The 19956-nt window shown below is 40.4% G+C and overlaps 1 protein-coding gene across 2 annotated transcripts in view; it reads right to left on the reverse strand.

Moving 5' to 3' along the window:
• Positions 1–2652: 2652 nt before the first annotated feature.
• slc6a8 (solute carrier family 6 member 8) overlaps positions 2653–19956 on the reverse strand; it is a 30061-nt gene continuing 12757 nt past the window's right edge. For both annotated transcript variants that reach the window (XM_067526689.1, XM_067526690.1), the window contains exons 5-13: positions 14394–14528; positions 13657–13760; positions 13034–13158; positions 11818–11930; positions 11572–11709; positions 11257–11359; positions 10186–10286; positions 9932–10102; positions 2653–8390 (exon numbers count right to left, since the gene is read on the reverse strand). In XM_067526689.1, coding sequence (XP_067382790.1) covers positions 8256–8390; positions 9932–10102; positions 10186–10286; positions 11257–11359; positions 11572–11709; positions 11818–11930; positions 13034–13158; positions 13657–13760; positions 14394–14528 — 1125 coding nt within the window. In that variant the 3' untranslated portion in view covers positions 2653–8255. The remainder of the gene's footprint in view (positions 8391–9931; positions 10103–10185; positions 10287–11256; positions 11360–11571; positions 11710–11817; positions 11931–13033; positions 13159–13656; positions 13761–14393; positions 14529–19956) is intronic.

Below are 19956 nucleotides of genomic sequence, written 5' to 3' on the forward strand. Positions count from 1 at the left end.
CAGCAAAAACCCAGGATAACATCCAGAAACTAAAGGCCTCTGCTGCAGTGACTGATGCCAGTGTCCAGAGTCGACCATCAGGAGAACAGTGAACTATAATGGTGAACACGGAAGGAAGCTGCTACTCTCCAAGAACTTTTCTGCCTGCTCAGTTTGATCTGGACCATGTGGATAAAATGTCTTATGACCAAACTCTACATTCCAGCTTGAAAACCTGATCCCATCTGTGAATCATTGTGACAAGATTGTGATCCTGTCACAATCTTGAAATTATGATTCCTTTTAAGCAAAAACGCTGACTGTCCCAGAGTGTCCCAACCACAGGCCAAACCTGGTCCCAACAGAATATTCACTGTGATCGCTCAATCAAATCCACCTGTCACCTGAACATGAGCTACAGTGCAGAAAGCTTAAGGAGTTTATTGCAAGAAATGAAGCTTCAGAACGATTTCTGGCTTTGAAATGTTTCAAATTCTGAAATATTTCTGCACTTTTTACATGACAGAACTCAAACCGCCTGATTGGTTCCAGATTTACATGAAAACATTAGATTTTCCATGTGTTGTCACACCCTTGGACCCTCCTGTTGGTCCCCTTGCCTGTCTTCTCTGTCTTGTGTCCAAACAAGTTCCATTTCCCCTCCTGCTCCTGCTCTTGGTCTTATTAAGGCAGCTGTTGGTTTAGATGTCTGTTTGGCATCAGAGACCAGTTTTAACTGCACAACCAGGCCTCTCCACCATCTCACCAGATCAGCTTTCATAGCAGAGCACCTTGCTTCTAAAACAGCTGAGGGGGGCACATCTCAGGACAGAAACCTTTTTAAAGCCTCCAGTATTTCTGTCTTCAGCTTCCTAGAAGTTCAGGCTGCAGAGAACTGTCAAACTATCCATGAGGACATATTGAGGACTAGACTATTTCTACGCTAGTCAAGAGGAAAAGTGACAGGAAAGTGGCATTAAAACAGTGTTTTGACTCCACTGTCCTGTTTCAAAGCTTCAGTCTGCACAAATTCTCTATATAAGAAAAGATGTTGCATTGTCCTTGTAGTTCACTAGTTAAAGACATTTGTGTTCCAGCTGTGATGTTACATTGCTGTGAGACTCTTGTCAAAGTTGCTTTGATCAGCACATCCAACTACTGGAGGTTTGTTGGTGCTGTACTCAGTCTGACTGGAGGCCTGCAAACACTACTCAGTGCAGCTGATAGAGCAGGTTATCATCACAATACAGGGTCAACGGTTTGATCCCCTCTGCTGCTGTCCAAGATAATGAACCCCAACATTGTCCTGATGCTTTGCCCTGATGATTAATGAGAAGTTATGACTTTCTTTTCACACCAGTACAGTTGTTTTTGGTAAAGATCCAAACATATCTAAAACTAAACATGGTTTTGTTCTAGTTTCTCGTTTATTGATGGAAATACACTTAAACTAAACTTCCATCAGCAAAGATGTAACACATGTGAGATACAACACTAAAGTTGCTAAAACTGCAGCAGGTTTTTGTACAAAGAGCTGAAAAAAAGTTTTGGATCTTTTAATAAAAGAAATGGAGCAAAACAACGTTTTGAAGGTGAGATGTTAAAATATGTTCAGGTACAAACATGTCTGATGTGATTTAAAATGTTTTTACTTCTAATCTAAAATGACTGCTGTGGCCCTGCCTCAGTGTCTCCTACCAGCTGGATGTGCCTGGAAAACCTCCATTGGACAGCACCCAGGAGCCATCCTATAAGCCTGTCTCATCTGTCCTGGGAAAGCCTTGGGACCCCCCCAGGAGGAGCTGGAGAATGTGTTTGGGGGGGGGGGGTGTTCCTGGGCTGCCTTACTGACGACCTCTGGACCCAACTATGGATCCAAATATCAACAACAAGTTAAGTTCTATAAAAAGTTCTAAAACTTTGCATTGGCCACTATGAAAAGAGGACAAGTTTACTAAAAATCCCCAAAGTGTATCACTGTAAGTTATTGTGCAGTGTGGTGTGTATTTTTTTGTACCCTCTATATCTTAAGCATAGCAGTTTTATGATGCATAAATGTTTGCATACGGCCCCAACACACTCTAAGATCACCACTGCTTTTGTTTTGAAATTTTACCAAATGTATTTAAAATCAAAAGCTAGATACACAAATGCATTGACACCCTTTGCTGCTGGAATCCAACTTGTGATCAGGTGCATTCTGCATATAAATTTTCGTAGGCTATGTAAATCATATAGAGTAGTTCACGGATCATAGATGAATATAAACTATCCGACTTTTGAAATGCATCTTTTGCCTTTGAGCAACATAAACAGCAGCTTACAACTTTTGTGAATGTTTTTGAATATTCCAGACAAAGAAATGCAAAAACTAAGCTACCAGTGACATTTTACAGATGCCGTGTTCTCTTATTACATCTTTAACATTTTCTAAAGCTTAAAAATGAAACTTAACATTTACTACAAATTACAGGATTTGAGAAGCTTGAAAAAGGAACTTACAACTTTTTCTGTCGCTGCAGTGTCCTGCGTGGTTGTTTTACTAGCACTGAAGTTCTAGAAATGGAATAACTATTAACCATTGGGAAGCCGTGACTCATACACATGTAGTTATCAACATGTTTCCATGTTTCACCCCAACATCCCAAACTACCCAGTGACCACGCAGACAGATCAGCTGTTTGTTATGACATTAGTTTTATTGCCGCTGGTTTAGTCATTATTGCATGAGCACAGTGTCTTCCAGCATGGAGACCCTCGCAGGGATCAAAGGTCAATGAAAACACATGACATCATCAGTGCTCAGAGTTAACACTTTCATCTTCAGGATTTTAGCTGGTGACTGGTTAAGGCTGAGCCCCAACTATCGTTAGCACAGCTGTTAATTGATCAAGAAGCGAATTATTGACTAATCTACATGTATAGATGGAAGACACCAGTTTACAGGGACTCACAGAGACACAGTTACTACAAAATGAGCAATGCTGCCATGAATTCAATCCTTCTTTAGCACAGTTTGTGCTGGAAACACAGGACTATAAACTATAGAAACTAGAAACAGAGGCAGCACAATGGAGAAAATACAATCAAGCAAACAAAAAGCTTCAGCAGAGCAGATATATGAAGATAAAATGTTTTTTGACTTTCTCATATGGACCTAGAAATAATACAGAAACCTACAGAATCTTTATGAAATGAGTCATAAAATTTGGATTAGGTTAATCTTAATTAAATCAAATTTATTGAGAGAACACATTTAAAAATAAACAACTGAACTGGACCAAAGTGCTTTACAAATCGAAAAGGCACAATGTTGCCAAATGAAACAAAACAGAGTTAAAAATCGTTAATAAAATATGATATAAAGACAAATAAGCAATAAAATCAGTTTACAATCAAAGGATGCTAATAAAAGCCTTCAAGGGCCACAGAATAGATGTAAGACTTAAGATTTACCTTAAAAGTATCAACAGAGGAGGAACGTTGAAAGCAGGAGGCTTTTCCAAAGCTTTGGGACAGTTAATGCAAAAGTCTGGTCTCTCTGACCCACTGGTGGTCAGTTAAAAACAAGTGATTTGATGATCGTAGAGCTCTAGAAGAGGAACGGGGCAGAGAAGGTCACCTAACTAAACCCTGTCTTATAGACTGTGCTTTATTGGGATTCAGTGTTGCTCACTTACAGTAGACAAACAGAATAAAACCTTTGATTATATATTCAGATTTAAGAGGTTTCTTAATGCTTAGCTCATTTCCATCAGCCATTGATCACTTTGCTACAAAACAAAAAGTAAAAATGTGAAAATCATGTTATAAGGATTTAGTCAGTCATATACAAAGTGTCACTTTCAGGGTTAATTATAATCTAATCCAGTGCAGCAGCTCTGCCATGAATTCTACGCTTACAAGGTTGTAATAAGAAATAATTCTAAGTGTTTATACTTGAGGTCATAGTGGAGTGTGATTGTAGACTGTGTAAAACACATTTGCAGTTGATGATGTAATTTTCATTTCCTATTACTAAAAAGCCTGAAGAGTTAAACTTGGTCTGATTATGTTGAACTATTTCAAGTCATTTCCAGCTTCAGGTTGAACAGTTAGCTAAGCGGCATTAAGTAGGTTAAGTAGGTTTTTTTGGCCACTTATTGGTGGTAAAACTGATTGTAAACTCAACATCTGACATGTTACAAATCTAAGTTGTTAGCAAACTGCTGCTTATGTCCACATCCAGCAGACACAGAGTCACGCTGATCGTACTGAGAATTAACTGTCCCGTGATCTTGAAGGTTCTGAAAATAAAGTTGGCTAATGCTAAATTGTCAGCTAGCACAGACTGTCCTCTGTCACATTGCATCATCACTAACAGCTGCTTGAGTTGCACTAAAGTCATTTTCTCCTCTCTAATTTGGAGAGCATTGCATTGTGGGATACTCCAAATGCACAAAATAGCAAACACGCAGTGAGTAGGAGGTGATTTCGAACACGGCTACAGAACTAAACTAGCGGCTAAACACACTTTGGACAGTTTTAGCTGATAAAGTAAACCAGTCCCCAAAATGACCTAAAACCCTTGACAGCTAACCTGAAGCTAATATCATCAGTGTTGGACCTAAACAGAACTTATTTAGCTGCTAAAATAATCTACTAGCTAAACTTTAAGCGCTCACCGTAACTTAGCTACACACAGATCTACACACCTGCAATGAAAACTACATGATTCACCTGAAGCATTAGCCAAAATCTACAGACTCAGAGCTAATAGACAAAATGAAAGCTAACCAGAATTTATCGAGTTTAGCTGATAAAGTAAAAAATAAAGTAAAAGTTTTTTTTCTTCTTTTCTACAAAAAGGTAGAAAGATGCTGTCACTCAAAGCTATGAATTAAAAAGCAACAAAAAAAGATTTGATCTAACTTCATAATTACCAGTGATACGTTTAATATTACAGACGTCTTTTAACAGTTATTGATGAAAATATAGATTAGTTTGTTATTTTTACAGTTTGTACATTTACAAACATCTACATTTTTCCCAGTGTTTATTTTCTGCCATTATATTTCTTTCTCATATGTTTTTGTCTTTGATACTGGCTGCAAATTAGCTTCCATACGCTGTTATTGTAGCTCAACTTTTAGCTTTGTTTCCAGCCCAAACACAATGGGGTTTCCCACAAGGGAGCTTCCACAGACATTTGGTAAAAACCAAAAAGTGGGAAAAAACCCTGCTGTTTTCCCTTTTTAAGATTCTGCTGTTTCCTTTTCTTGTTGTCTGTGAACGTCTTCACAGATCATCTACAGTGAAATAAAGAACAGGATTTCACATTTCTCCTGTAAAGGAAACCCGCTAAGTTCAGGTCTGACAGTTTTTGTTTTTTTTTCCTTTTACACCTTAAACCTTTTTTTTATTTTACATTAAAACTTTATGGCATCTGTACATTTCCTATGAGTTATGAGATTTGTTCTGCTGTGTCCGTCCGTTTTTAACAGTGTCACATTTTTCCGTGTTTTGGCAGAAAAGCACAAATACAAAAGGAAATGAAACGACATAAAATTTTAGAAATGTACATTAGTTTTCTTAATTTTCCTTCTCTCTCCCTCCTATTCAGGCTTCGAACATAAAAAAAAAAAACAAAAAAAAAAACACTAAAGCTTAAAGATAAAATACAGTTAAAAAGTCAGTTTGATCAGATCTATAAACTATTCAATACTGCCTCAGGTCAAGTTTATTGTATCAGTGGCACCGTGGTACTGATCTGCACGTGTTGCTTCAACATTATTATCGTCATGTTCTAACATAATTTCTGTTGTCGTGGCAAATATATAAAAATTACTTATACTTACTATAATATACGAAAAGACCAACGTAAGAATCTGAGAAGTGTGTGTGTGTGGGGGGGCTTAAGGGAAAAACACTGCCTCAAAAAAACAAAACTAATCTAAAACTTTTCAAACACTTTGAGCACTTTAAATTAAAATTAAAATCAAATAAAGTAAAGATTCCCTTTTTATAGTGTGTTCAGAGCCACACGAAGCCTCAACAAACCTGCCAAAGTAAAAGCCCCACCAGTCGCCACTTTTTCACATTAACAGGTCAAACACAGCTTAAAGGCTTTGCTCCACCAACATATGTCAAAATATGCATTTAAAATTAAATATTGGATTGAGAGCCACCAAAATGTGGCAAATAACCTCTATCGAACTTCCTAAACGTCTCTTTTGCTTTTCTAGGAAATAACTTTTCTGCGTCTTTTACTTGGTGCTGGAGAACCTTTAAAGCAAACAGGAGGCATAAAGAGGGAAGTGCCTCTCATGATCCCGTCCTGCTGGAGCCAACATTTGCATAAGAAGCTAAACGAGAAGTGAGGTAGCCTGCAGCGTCCAGTTTTCACTGTTGTTTGCTCGTGTTCACCAGCCAAACGTGAACAATCAGCCACAAATCATCATCACATTTACACATACATTTATGTACTGCATCAAATATATAGATAACACACAAAGATATTCTATTTATATATATATATATATATATATATGTGTCATACTGTATTTATCAGCAAAATAAAAGCCTCCACAAAATAAATCTCTGATTCATTTTACAATATGTAAAACAAAACACTATTTTTAACACAATTCTTGATCAAAGTGCTAGCAACGTCATTTTTACAGCAATGTGCAAATGTATGTAGCAGTATCTTACATTCGAATCTTGTTTTTTTGGGACAGGTGGATGGAGAATGGATGCTGGGAGACAGAGCTGCAGACAAACCCACAGACGGCTGATTGGTGCGTTTTAAACCAGCGCTGGTCACCGGACGTCCTGTAGGGCTCTGGCTTTGGCTTCTCGACCGTACAGAGTTAAGACAACAATGTAAGGCAACGCTTGGCGTCGTCCTCCAGCTCCCACCTCTACATCAGCTCATCTGACTGCAGCTAATAAATCCCTCATTCTTTTTCCTTTGTGTGTTTTCCTGTTTGGTTCAGTTGCTTTTCACGGAGAACCCTGAAAATTCTGCAACATGGAGCCAGTGGTGACGATCGGATAATTAAACAAACCACCTACAGCAGGTTGACTCTGTGCTGAGGACGGACGGACTAAGACAACACAGACACAGAGGTACACTAGCTGTGGTCAGACCTGCTCAAAGCAACTGAACCAACTATTTGTTGCAACCAAGACTAAACACCACAAACCTGGTTTCAAAAATGACCCCGTTAAGGTTCTGTGAGACTGAAGCAAATGTTTATGAAAGGGATCAATGATTGAGTGAATTTTAAATGTCCGGTTCTAATCAAAGAATAAAGTTCTTGAGCATAAACTCAGATTCTCAGCGGACCTTCACCTGCTGAGGGGCAGAATGCACGTTTGGAGGGAGGACGATGAGATGAGGCAGTGAAAAGGTTGATATTGGCAGCCTGGAGCCCTGGTCTGGGATCAGGCCTGGGGGCAGAGTATTTCTCAGTTTGGCACTTCAGTCAGACGGGGACACAGAACAAAGCCCAGATTCAGAGCTGATCCACAGACCAGAAGCTTCTTCACAACTAAAACAATGATACAAATTCCACAGAAGAATAATCTCCTGTTGGACAACAGGACTTAAGACCAGACTGATTTCTGTTGATTTAAGGTGCTGTCATGAAGCAAATGAGGACGTTCTGGGGGACAGTGAGTCTGTTTGTCTTTCTAGAGCTCTGTCTTAATAAGCAGCCATTACGCATCCACAACCATAGAGCTTAGATTTCAACTGCAAGTTTAGACTCTGAGCCCAAAACTGTATCTGAATGTGGGTGAAGCAGCGAGCACCAATAACTGTGCAGATGTTAGATGATGGTGTCAGTGTGATGATGGAGTAATGGCGGCAGTGTGGAGGAACCGAACCTCCGACTTCACAGATGTTCAGCAGCTTTTTGTTAAACACAGTGAGACTCCATCAGGGGGAAAATCTCTACAAAATTCTTCTTCAGTTCCTCCAGGGGCTGACTTTTTCAATTTTTCTTTAAACCTATTGAGCTGCTGGTTTTACTAAAAACTTTTCTCATAATGTGGGAACAAAGGAACATTAGTTGTTGGTATAATTATTAAAACCCTCCTTGAGGAGCTGCATCACTTCCATTTTCTTTTCCATAATTCAGGTAGTGTTTCCTGGAGACGTCTGGAAGAGCTGAGACCATTTAACCAGGTCTTGGTGGAGGTAAATCTGAAGGTCAGGGTGTTGGTGGAGTTGGGCTTCGAGTTGTAGATGGATGGATGGAGATGCAGACCTGCGATTGGTGGAGCCCGGCCTACATGACACTTTCGAAGATGATAACTTTGTTGTCGTCCGTCCCCGGGGACAGCGAGCTCAGGGACTTTATGTCGGGGGCCATGTACTCCAGGTGATGAGCCCCCCACACTGGATTGGTGAGGTGGGCCCAGCGCTGCAAAACACAGCAGGAAAAATCAGCGACGATGTCCTTAAGAAAGGAGGTCAACTGCTTTTCAGTGACTGATTTAAAGAGCAACCAGACCACAGATCTGCTCATAAGTACAAACAAACCCACCTGGATTCGACTGGGCCAAGTATTTATACCAACATGACCAAACTACTACACCTGAGACACAATTACACAGCTCAGATGTTGCACAAAAGGAGCTTGTCACAATACTGTGACAGTATTTCCAACAAACAAAACTGAAATGCTTTACACTGTAATGTCAAGAGAAGAAACTCGTAGTTACCAAGTCAATACTAAAATTCTGAAAACTACGGTACTTGTTTTCTATAATATGAGACATTTTACCATTTGATGGGAAATATTAGCTCATTTTGAATTTGGTGGCAGCAACACATCTCAGTTGAGTTGTGTTGAGATGTCATTGCCAGTTAACCTAATTAGTTGTCAAATGCTCCTCCATTTGGTTTTTTGGGATTTGTGGCAGTTGACTTTCCAGCCTTTTGTTGCCCCTCGTCCACCTTTTTTGAGATTTGTTGCTGCCATCAAATTTAAAATGAGCTTATATAATCATAGCATTCTGTTTTTATTTAGGTTTTACACATCTTCCTGACTTTTTTGGAATTGGGTTTGCAGTAACTGTTGTCTGAAGTTACTCTACACCTGGAGGGATATTATGCTGCCTAGTCAAACACAGAGAAGCAGAAAAGTGACACAACAACATCATCTTGAAACGTGAGCAGCAGCAGGTCCACTGCAGCTCGAGAGCAGAGAAGACAATTTGTGTTTGAGTCAGATCATCAGGGACAAGTTATCCACGGCCAAAAGCTGCAGAACTAAGAGTGTCTCATGTCTTTAAGTGTTACTGCTTGTGTCAGCTGCATGTTTAAAGTTCATGTTTGTCTTGTTCAGGTTCATGAAGCCATGGTTTGACTCAGCAACTGCAGAGATGCTCCACCACAGTTGCTTAGTTATTTAGGTTGTGGTTGTTAGTAACAGCAGTACCCTTTGATTACTCCCCACTCCATTACTGAAATCAATCATCAATCCCACAGAAGCATTGATTTGTCCCATACTACTGTCCATATCTGGACGGCGGCTTTTCACAAGTCGGTAATGATGTGCAATAGTCCACAGCATAAATCTAAACCTGCTTCTCTGTTCTTTTTTCACAGTATCTTTTTATTTTATTACTTTATTTTTTTATTTACTTTATTTGTACCTTGTACCACATCAATTAAGTCTGTTGTATAGCAACGTGTGGGACAAACGTTCCACTTTACTATGTTTAATTACCTGATGTTGGCTGCTTTTCTACTTTGGCACAGTTCATCATGAAATACTAAAAGGAGATATTAAGACCTGAGTCAGCACAGATCTTGGTTTGGTTACTCCTTAATCATCACGGAGACATGAGGAACACACAGTACTTTTCCCTTCGCTGTAACCAAGGTTCACCTCACAATTCTAACTCGGCATCTACACAAATGCTTAGTTTCTCTTTGAGAGTCAACGATGACACTGACCTCTTTGAAGGTTCCTTTGGCCCTGAAGAGTTTGTAGAGCAGGCTGACAGGGATGCAGAGCATGGAGGACAGAGCCAGACACCAGCCAATTACCTCGCCCCACCACGGGTACACGTACACGTTGTTGTAGGTCAGCGGCTTGTAGTTCACCAGGTGGAAGAAGAAGATGCCCTACAGAGGACAGAGCAGGAGGGGGTGCGTTATAGAAGGATCTACGTCAATCAAACTGTGGTTTATTCTGTGTTAACACTTACTAAGCAGACACATGGAGTTATGAAGGACCAGCACCACTTCATCCAGGGGAAAGGCCGGTAGCCAATCATACGAGCTACATCATCCATGAAGCGGTCGGCACCTACAGAAGATCAATCGACAGGAGTCAGGAAGAAATTAATTCATCACAAATCTGTACAGATTTCTCACAAGCTTAAGTGTGTCACTCTTCACCGTAATGTACTTTTTATACTACTCCAAATGTTTTCTGACAGACTGTAGCACAACATGTTCTCCCAAAATACTGTACTAAGCTGCATTCATGACAGCAGCGCTTCTTACAAAACACTGTCCTATGGTGTTTTTTTCCAGAGACATCTTTTTAACATACCACACACTATGCAAAGACAGATGCTTTTAAAACACACTGATCAACGTTGTTTTTACAGCAGATGCCCCTCCTGCAGCAAGCCTCCCATTTTGTTTATCTGGATTTTGGACTGGCACCACGGTGGCCCCTTGGTGGCTGGGCGGGGCTATACCTGGGGGCCTTTTGGACTGCTTGCCTTCTGCATCCCAACCCAATGTTCTACCACTGTTCCACCAGGCCCCCTTTAAAACAACATGCTGTACTAGTAGTTTATGAAACAGCATCCTGTCAAAACAATTCTAATGGCAAACTAACTGGGTGTTCACACATACGGCTCCAAAAGACCAGGTGTGGTTTCAAGTGGAAACTGAACCTGAGTGTGATAACCATCAAACATGGAGGAATTAAAACCCTAACGGGGAAAAGATGATTGAAATTCAACTCGACAACTGCCCAGTCAGATCCATGACCTCCCTGTGTGTAAACCTCCACTAAGGCCGACTGCTCACGACTTTTACTATGTACCAGGGACCAGTTTTTACAACATGCTGTCTGCCAACTGTAAATGGTTTATTAAATATGATTCTGTGAAAGTTTCAGTTTAATGTGGAACAAAGAACATTGTTTACAAAATATTATAGTTTTTACTATCCTCAAACCACACTGTGTGTGTGTGTGTGTGTGTGTGTGTGTGTGTGTGTGTGTGTGTGTGTGTGTGTGTGTGTGTGTGTGATTTGCATACCATAGACCCAGGCAACTACTATGCATTCCCAGAACGCCTGCCACAACAGAGTCATTCCACTGGCTGAATAGTAGTCAAACAACTGGAAGACGTACATCCCTCCCTGTAAAGTGGTAGAAGAGGTTTTTATCTTTACGAGTCGTTTTAACACTACAAGTACTCAGTGGTACAAAGATTAGAGTTCATAAACTCCTAAAGTCTTGTGTACAAGTTCTTTCATTTCCACTTTGTTGTTACATAAGTCAGTTACATAAACAGAAGATGAAAGTGTGTTTATTTACATTCACAGTTTATATTTTAACCACTATAACTGACCTGTGTCACCATGGACATGTCAATAATAAAGCACAATAAACAGCAAACGGCCACAGAGATCTCCCTTTTATAGCGATGGTTGTAATTTCCAGGAAACAGATCCAGAATTCCAGTAACAAAACCTTCCACCCCGACAAACTGCAGAGAAACAGACAGAGGCACAATCCAGTACAACAGTTTTATCGATTCTCTAACGGGGGAACATTCAGGTCGGAGCAGCAGCAGAGATGTGCAGCCACGTCTTACCTGGCTGTCGAGTCCCAGCAGCAGCAGCATGAAGAAGAACAGAGCTGCCCAGAGAGGAGCCACCGGCATCAGACTGACGGCCTTTGGATATGCAATAAAAGCCAAACCCGGGCCTGAAACACAAACACAGGCAGAAAATACACCTTAAATATTTATCACTACGATACTCATTTTCTAACAATTGCCACATTTTATTCCTCAGCAATTTTGGTTCCGAGTTCACTTTTCTGTTTTACAAAATGACTGTTCTACTGAAATCACCAGTTTCTGCATTTCTGTTTCTGCATATCATTAAGTTCAGGCTAAAGTCTTATATTGTTTCCGTTCGTCCACTTTTATCTTGATGTGTGGAGCCTGCTGGGTTCGACAGAGTTAAGGTGCATCACCTGTAGCTAGAGCAGGACTGTGTCCACTGCAAATTACACAGTTTTAATTAATATGAGTCCCACACCATGAGGTGAAAGGAGCTGGTTAAATAATCTTACACACACACACACACACACACACTCTACACCTTCATAAATGTGTCAGATGGGATTCTGAGAAAATTTTGTTCTTTTCACAGCAAGTATAAAATTCATTCATGTCCTCAAACAGAAGAAGTAAATTTAACCTCGTGTGCACACTCAGTCACTTGTGATGCCGCTGTTTATAACTGATCCTTAAATCCCAGAGTGACCAACATCTTCTAAATCTGTGTCCGGATGTGGGAAAAGCTGAAAAGCTCCAGTGTGTGAAACCACAGGAGCAGAGCTGAGTTGACTACAGCATGCTGCCTTCTGTGGAGACACTAAATATAACCATGTGTGTTTGTGATGTCAGGTCATGTGCTTCAGAGATAGTATTACTTGCACAGTTGGCTAAAAACTGCACGACACATGCAGCTGAACTCAGTGGCTTCATTTTGTCCTTCCAACACTGAGATGCTTCCACTGCAGGAGAATTCAGCTCCTCGAAGCTGCCGTCACCTTTTTCTCATATATAGATTTGAGTCAACTATCATCTCTGTTTACTGAGAAATTTGGGTTTTAAATGTTGTTTTACAAAGATAATAACCAGGACTTTGGTGGCTCCATACTGTGACTTGCAGTATGTTTTACTGCTACTTCTACTTAACCTGCATGAACAGATTTTTTTGTGAACGTATCATCCTCAGATTTGAATGTTCCACACAGTTCGATCCATTTATCTGTGTGCACAGCAAAGCTTTTCTCACCTGACTCTGCTACCTGTGAGATGTCGACTCCCTGCTCAGCAGCCATGAAGCCCAGGATAGAAAACACCACGAAACCAGCAAAGAAACTGGTTCCACTGTTGATTAGAGCCAAGACGAAGGCGTCTCTGCAAAGACAGACAAGCAGGAGGATTCAGCCATTTTTTCATCACATAGTTTCCTGTTGCTTGTTGAAAGTGTGTCGCTGTTACCTTCCTGTAGATAATATGATCACAATTTCACGGTGGGGAAACATCTTGAAGAATAGCTGCTACTAAATGAATAGTATCGGAAATTTATTTAGCTTTGGTCACTAATCTCTGCTCATTTACAGTTCTTATCACCCATAATATCATTTGGTTACCATTTGGTGACCACCACAACGCCTAATTTTAGCCTGTTCTTCACCACTTTGTCATGTACACATGTTGTGCAATTCTAGGTTATTTAGTCAGTCACAGTCCTCCATTAAAATGACCCCTAACATTAATGTTGTTTTACCAAGTTTGTGCCTTTCTACATTCCGTTCACGCTCACTGAGTCTTTCTGAAGGTAAAAAGCAGTTTCCCTGAGAGTTCAGCTGAAAGCTAAATTATCTGAGGCTGGACACAAGTTGTGTGTCGTACTTGTAGCAGTCGTTGTTGAAGCGGTTGTAGCTGCCAAGAGCAGTCAGGGCTCCCAGCCCAATGGCGTAAGAGAAGAAGATCTGAGTGCCGGCATCGATCCACACCTGCAGAGAGGTCAGAGGTGAAATGTCACATGTCTGATGTGTTCACTGTCCAGCTCAGTATCAGAGATTTTGCTTTTGAACATTTCATTTATGGACAACTCTTAAATTCCTGCTGTCACACTGAGACCAGCGCTGGTGAACATGTGGTTTTTCTATCAGTTACTGGACATGAGCCTGAAGGGTCAGAGCCTAAAGTCACTGTTAGTGTTTCCCTTCTTACTGTTGGAAAATCAACTAAACAGCCACAAAAAGACTCCCAACTAATGTAGTGAGCTAAAAATCACTAAAACAGCTGCAAAGAACCAAAGAAAATGAAGTACAAACAAACTCAGACCAAACTAACCACAGTGAGACATAAAAATCATCACAGAAACATGTGAAACAACTCAACAAAATAACTAAAACAGACAAAACTACAAACAGACTGTTTCTGTGGGACTTGCTCTTCTGTAGGACGGCTGGTTTTAAACTCTGATTAAAAGCGATGTTCTAATTTCCACTCCTAAACTCCTTCTGTGGAGCGGAGCAGTAAACAACTTGATGAAGAGGATCTTATTCTAGGTTTCCATGAAGTTTCTTCTGTTTGTATGTGGGAACGTCCTGAACCTGAGAGACGTGAATGTCTGCACCAACCTGAGCCTCCTCCAGTTTGGACCAGTTAGGTTTGATGTAGTACATGATGCCGTCGTAGGCTCCAGGTAGCGTGACTCCTCTGACCAGCAGGATGATGAGCACCACGTAGGGGAATGTGGCTGTGAAGTACACAATCTGAAACACACAAGGATCGACAAAAAAAAAAACACAAGTCAGTTTGTTTTTCTTTGGGCCTGAATCCTGAGTCTGTTTTACTCAAGGTTTCACATTTCTGAGTTTATGAACCAGTGGTGGAAGAAGTGCACAAAAGTAAAAGTACCAAAACCACTTTAAATATCAGTAAAATGGTTTTAAATAAAGTGCATTAATTAAACAGAAGCCTTCCATTATTTTAGGTTCTTATGCTGGATTTGACATACTAGTAAAACATGAGAAACTGTTTCCGCAGTGCATCCTTTTCTAAACCAGCACCATCTGTCACATCTGGGCAGAAAGCATGAAAAGCATCCCAGTGTGGTCCTTTTCACTCTGTGAGAATCAGGTTAAGAAAAGAAAATGTGAAGAAACTTGAGAAGAAACCAACACGAACCTGAGCTGAGAAAACAAAAAGACTGACGAATGTTTCAGCACCACGGAGAGTGTCAGGTCCCAGGTGGAGTCGAGTTTCAGGCGAATCACAGCCGAATCCCACAGAGCACCATCCTGACCCTCATCCTCATCCTGACCCAGACTAAACTGGACTCTCAAAGGACCAAAGGAGGACCAGACAAAATGTCCTCACAGTGGTATCAAACTGACATTTGTCTACAACAGAGATGAAACCAGTTCTCTGATCTTTCACCACAGTACATGTAGCAATACTACACTGTCGAAATACTTTGTTTACGCAAACTAACTAGTTAACTAGTTAAATTATATGAAAAAACTGTCCATTAAGAGAAAGTGCAAACAGAAACATAAATATGAGAATAAGTCTTAGATAACTATAGATTTACAAAATGCCCATAAAAATAAAAACACTGAACATTGAATATTTTTAAAGAGCAGAACAAAAGAAATTGAAAATATTTTAAAAAATATAAAATAAGTTATGTTTATAGTATATTGAGAAGTGAAAGAAAAGACTATAACAGTAAATTTGTGGAAGAAAACAGTAACAATGTGAACGGGACAGAAAATAATAAGCAGGAAATTTAAACCAATATTTTGAAAGAAAGAACTAAACAAGAACATACGAGATTAAAACAATTGTTAATTGCTTCAATTATTATTATTATTAAGATTATTATTATTAGTAGTAGTATTATTAGCATTATTAGAATTACTTAATGGGGGTCGTAAAGAAATCCCTGAAAGACCCGTTAAGGATGATGTAAACAGCTCTGTCACCACTAAATGGTTTCACATTTACTGTGAAAACAGCCAAAGTCATTTCTTTATATAAGTGAGGAGACAGACATCAGTTTTTAAACTATAGACCAGTTTCAGTGCTTCATACATTATAAATGACTGTTGTCCTGCCTACAGAGTCACCTCCATACCAGATACCAGCATGTGGAGCTAAATAACGATTCTGAGGTGCTCAGGGGGAAGTGTGGGGCCACGAGGGTCCATCTGAGGTCCAAAGTTATTTCATTTAAGTGTAAACTCACAGATGATACAAATTTATTGTTATTGTGCTCACTTTGCTTAAAAAGTGTGAAGACAGTATAAAGTGCTTTGATATCAATTAATTTCTTAAATCTTAGATAAAGAAAACTGATGATATTTAGCAGCAGCACGATTAATAAAGATATGAAACTAGAACAAAATGAGGTTTTTACTGTCATCACTGATCACTGGAAACCACCCAAACAGCAAATAAATTCAAAAATCTTCTACGAGACAAAGCTTTGTACATACTGTGCTGTTTAATAATCCATACATCACCTCATGTGTAGAGGTTTGATGTCTGTAAAAAATGTACACAATAACTGATGTTCTTATAGAAACTGATTTGTTTCTCAAATCACAGTTTGCTGACAGAGAGAATTAGTTTTAATTCAAATTATTGAATGAATTTAAAAAATGTTAAACTCTCACTGGGTTTGAAAGAACATGTTTAATAAGAAGAATTTAGTCCAACATGACTTTGTGTCTTCCTGTTTGGACAAACTCATTTCTCTGGGACATGAGGAGAATATAATGAGCAGGAGGTGCTTTATTAAGAAGCTTCGGCTTCATCCTGCTGTTTGGGCTCATTGAGAGTCAGTCTTCATGTATTAGATCATGGAAACACTGATGTGCTGGAGAAGAAACTTTCATTCGATTATAAAAACTGATTATATAAACTTTTGTGTTTATAAAAATCTCTACATACACTATTGGATTTTAATCATTGATGAGTTATTAAAATGTAATGTTGCAGCTGGTTACTTTATAATAATTCAAATTATAAGTGCCCTTAAATTATTCAGTTTTTATTTTGTTTTGATTTTATTTTGTCGACTGATTTGACTTAATTGGACTAAATTATTTTGACTAATGTGAAGCAGTTAGTTCCTTTTTATCAGAGCGTTTTGTTTATGTGAAACACTTCTTTCATCATACTTATAACTTATCTGATGTTTTCTTTTGGTTTGTTTTGCTTCTTTTTATGTGAGTGATGGTTATTTGGGTCTTTTACCTTTGAATCTGAAATCAAGTTCCTCTTAAGTGATTCAAACAAACATAACTGCAGAGCTGCATGTAATTTTTTTTACATTTTCGTCAGTTTGTGTGATGGTATAGGGTGAACACATCTACATTTAGCAAACTCAGCAGACTTCAGTTTTCAAAACGTGAACAAATACAGGGTCCAGCTGCATCTGTGCTGAATCCTGAGGACGTGAACATGTTCTAAGTTTAATGCAACATTATCCTCAGGACTCTGTGGACAATAAATGATCTGAGTGGTGGTGGTGGTCTGCTCGGACCTGACACTCGGCTCTCAGCCTCCCGCTGATGAACAACAGCAGAGACAGTTTCTGTTGGGACTGAGAGCCGTGAGAACGCCAGACCAGAACTCCAAAACCTGCAGGGCTCAAATCCCACATCAGAACTGGGTGAAGTGTAAAGTATCAGCACTTACAAGTTCACCCAGTAAAAACATGTTTCCCTGTCGAGTCTGCAGAGTTTATGTGATGCTGTTCTGAGAATTCTGTCCTGGTTTGATGTATCTCAATTCAAAAGCAGCTTCTCTTTGGCTTTAGATAAAAGAGGAGCAGCCGGTGTATCACAGAGATTTGCATACACGGGTGAAATCGTTGGAAAAATATGGGACAGCCCAAGTATGCTGCCGTTCCTCAGTTCATGAGTAGAGACCGGATTGTGATGTTTGTTTGTGAGTCATCAGATTTGGATCTGATTTAGCGTGAAAGACAGAAAGCCTCCAACCACGAGCTATTTGTCTACATTCATCATGACGTGTGGAGGGTGTGTCAGGGTGTGCATGTACGTGTACGTGCCTGTCGGAGGGTAATGTGGTTTCACATTTCCCTGCAGACTAAAGATACACGCAGTGTAAAAAGCCCTGGATGTTACGTAACCATACATTTTTACACTCACTAAACTGATCATCACACACGCTACAAATAACCATTTCTGCTGCTTTTCCAGAGTCAGGTCACAGCGGCAGCAGGTTCGTCCATATGTCCCTCTGTTGACAATGTCCTGCTCCTCCTCCACTTCTTTACCTCTTGTAGCTTTGAGCCCAGACACCCCACTGATGAAACTCTTTTCAGTTCCTTGCATCCATGTCCTCATACTTTCTGTCAGTACACAAAGCTCATAACAAAGACCAAAACATTGTCCTTTCAGTTCAGCTGCCTCTGTATCACAACGTTGCAATGGATCACAGCTTCCGGCTTGCTCCTTGATTTGGCATGAGTTTTTATGCCAGTTGCCCTTCCTGCCACAACCCTCCCATTTTTTTGTGGGCTCTGGACTGGTACCAGGGTCGCCCTTGGTGGCTGGGCGGGACCACACCTGGTGGGGTGGGATTCAGGCCCACTGCCTTCTGCATCCCAACCAATGCTCTACAACTGAGCCACCACAACGGTCCAATAAACAGAAGGCAGCAGTTTCAAGTGAAGGACGAGTGGGAGACAATGCAAAGCACCAGGGCCTGAAAGAACTGGACAAGATGTGGAAAGTGAGGGGCCAAAGTGGTCCCAGTGGTGGTGGGAGCAGGGACAACATCAGAACTCTGTGTCCACAAGAGACTAACTCTCAGGCCTGTGTTGTTATTTGCCTCCACCTCATACATGTCAATGAGACTAAGGACCTGAAACAGGTCACCAGCAGCACCAACTCCTCCCTGAACACAAACATTTTCAACTTCATGAAGGAGGGTTTGCTGCAGGGCTGCTCGATCACACTGGCTCAGTCTTTCCAGCAAAACAAAACTGCAGTAATGAGGGTGAGGTACAGAGTCAGTACACAACACGAGTACGTGAGTGTTTCTCTCTCAGTCACGTCCCATTGCAGTCAAGCTGCCCTCCCACAGGACAACCAATCACAATCTCCCACCTCACGGCCCCTCCCCCTTCAGTCCCTCCTCTCCCTCTGCCTCCCCCCTGCTGTAGTCATAGCAACACTTAGCCTGTCATGTGACCACAGCATGAATCACACAGACACACGCCGAGTGAATCACTGCCTCCGCCTCTTTACTCTGCTGCCTGAACGTTTAAAGGAACCGTGGCACCGTGAAAAGGGACAAACACTGAAACTGCTTCTCACAGCCAGTGATGAGCTCAGCGTGCTGAAGGACATGTCCACAGTTTTTCTAGTGTGTCTTCAAACAAGCATCAGGCGCACACATCAGCACCGAGACAGGCTTTTCTCCCTCCTGTTCACAGTGGCCTTTACGACAGCTCTTCCTGATTCAAAGTTACCTCGTGTTAGAGGACTCAGCAGATAAATTAGTGTGAGAACAAACTTCCCTGTTGTTTGAGTCGGTGTCCTTCCTCTGCAGCTCAGCAGACAAACACACTGAAACTCAGGCTGTAGATGCGTCGTTAGAGTCAGATACACTTTAGAAAATGTTTCTGCATAAAACAAACTGTGGCTTTTGAAGGTGCATTAAATAAGCTCGTGCTTACAGGGAACTAGGGCTGTTATCAGATTTTAATTTAACTATTTCAAATTTTAGTTTGAGGATTATGAAAAGAAAATTAAGATGAAACATTTACTGGGCCTCAATCTGTGTGTGTGTGTGTGTGTGTAATGTCTTGCTAGTTATGTTATGTTATTATACACACTCAGGTTCTTCGATAACCACAGAAGAGTTAAAAATGACCAACATTGTAAATGAATAAATACAGGTAAGTGTGACAGTGTTTTAATGTTTAATGTATGTTTTCAGATGCACCTGTCCCACATCCAGGGGCAGAGATTTCACCTGATTTAACTTTTACTGGATTCCTGGTGTTTGCTGTGGGTGAATAAAGACATGTTTGTGTGTCCACTCCTGTCCAAACGCTTTCTGTGTCAATTTTACTGAACTCTGAACAAGCCTCCTCTTCATCTCACTCACTGTGCTACCATTTACTACAGTTAGCATTTCTGAAGCTCAGGAGTAGGT

This window comes from Channa argus, chromosome 13 (genome assembly GCF_033026475.1).
Source record: "Channa argus isolate prfri chromosome 13, Channa argus male v1.0, whole genome shotgun sequence".
In the NCBI taxonomy this organism is placed as follows: Eukaryota; Metazoa; Chordata; class Actinopteri; order Anabantiformes; family Channidae; genus Channa; species Channa argus.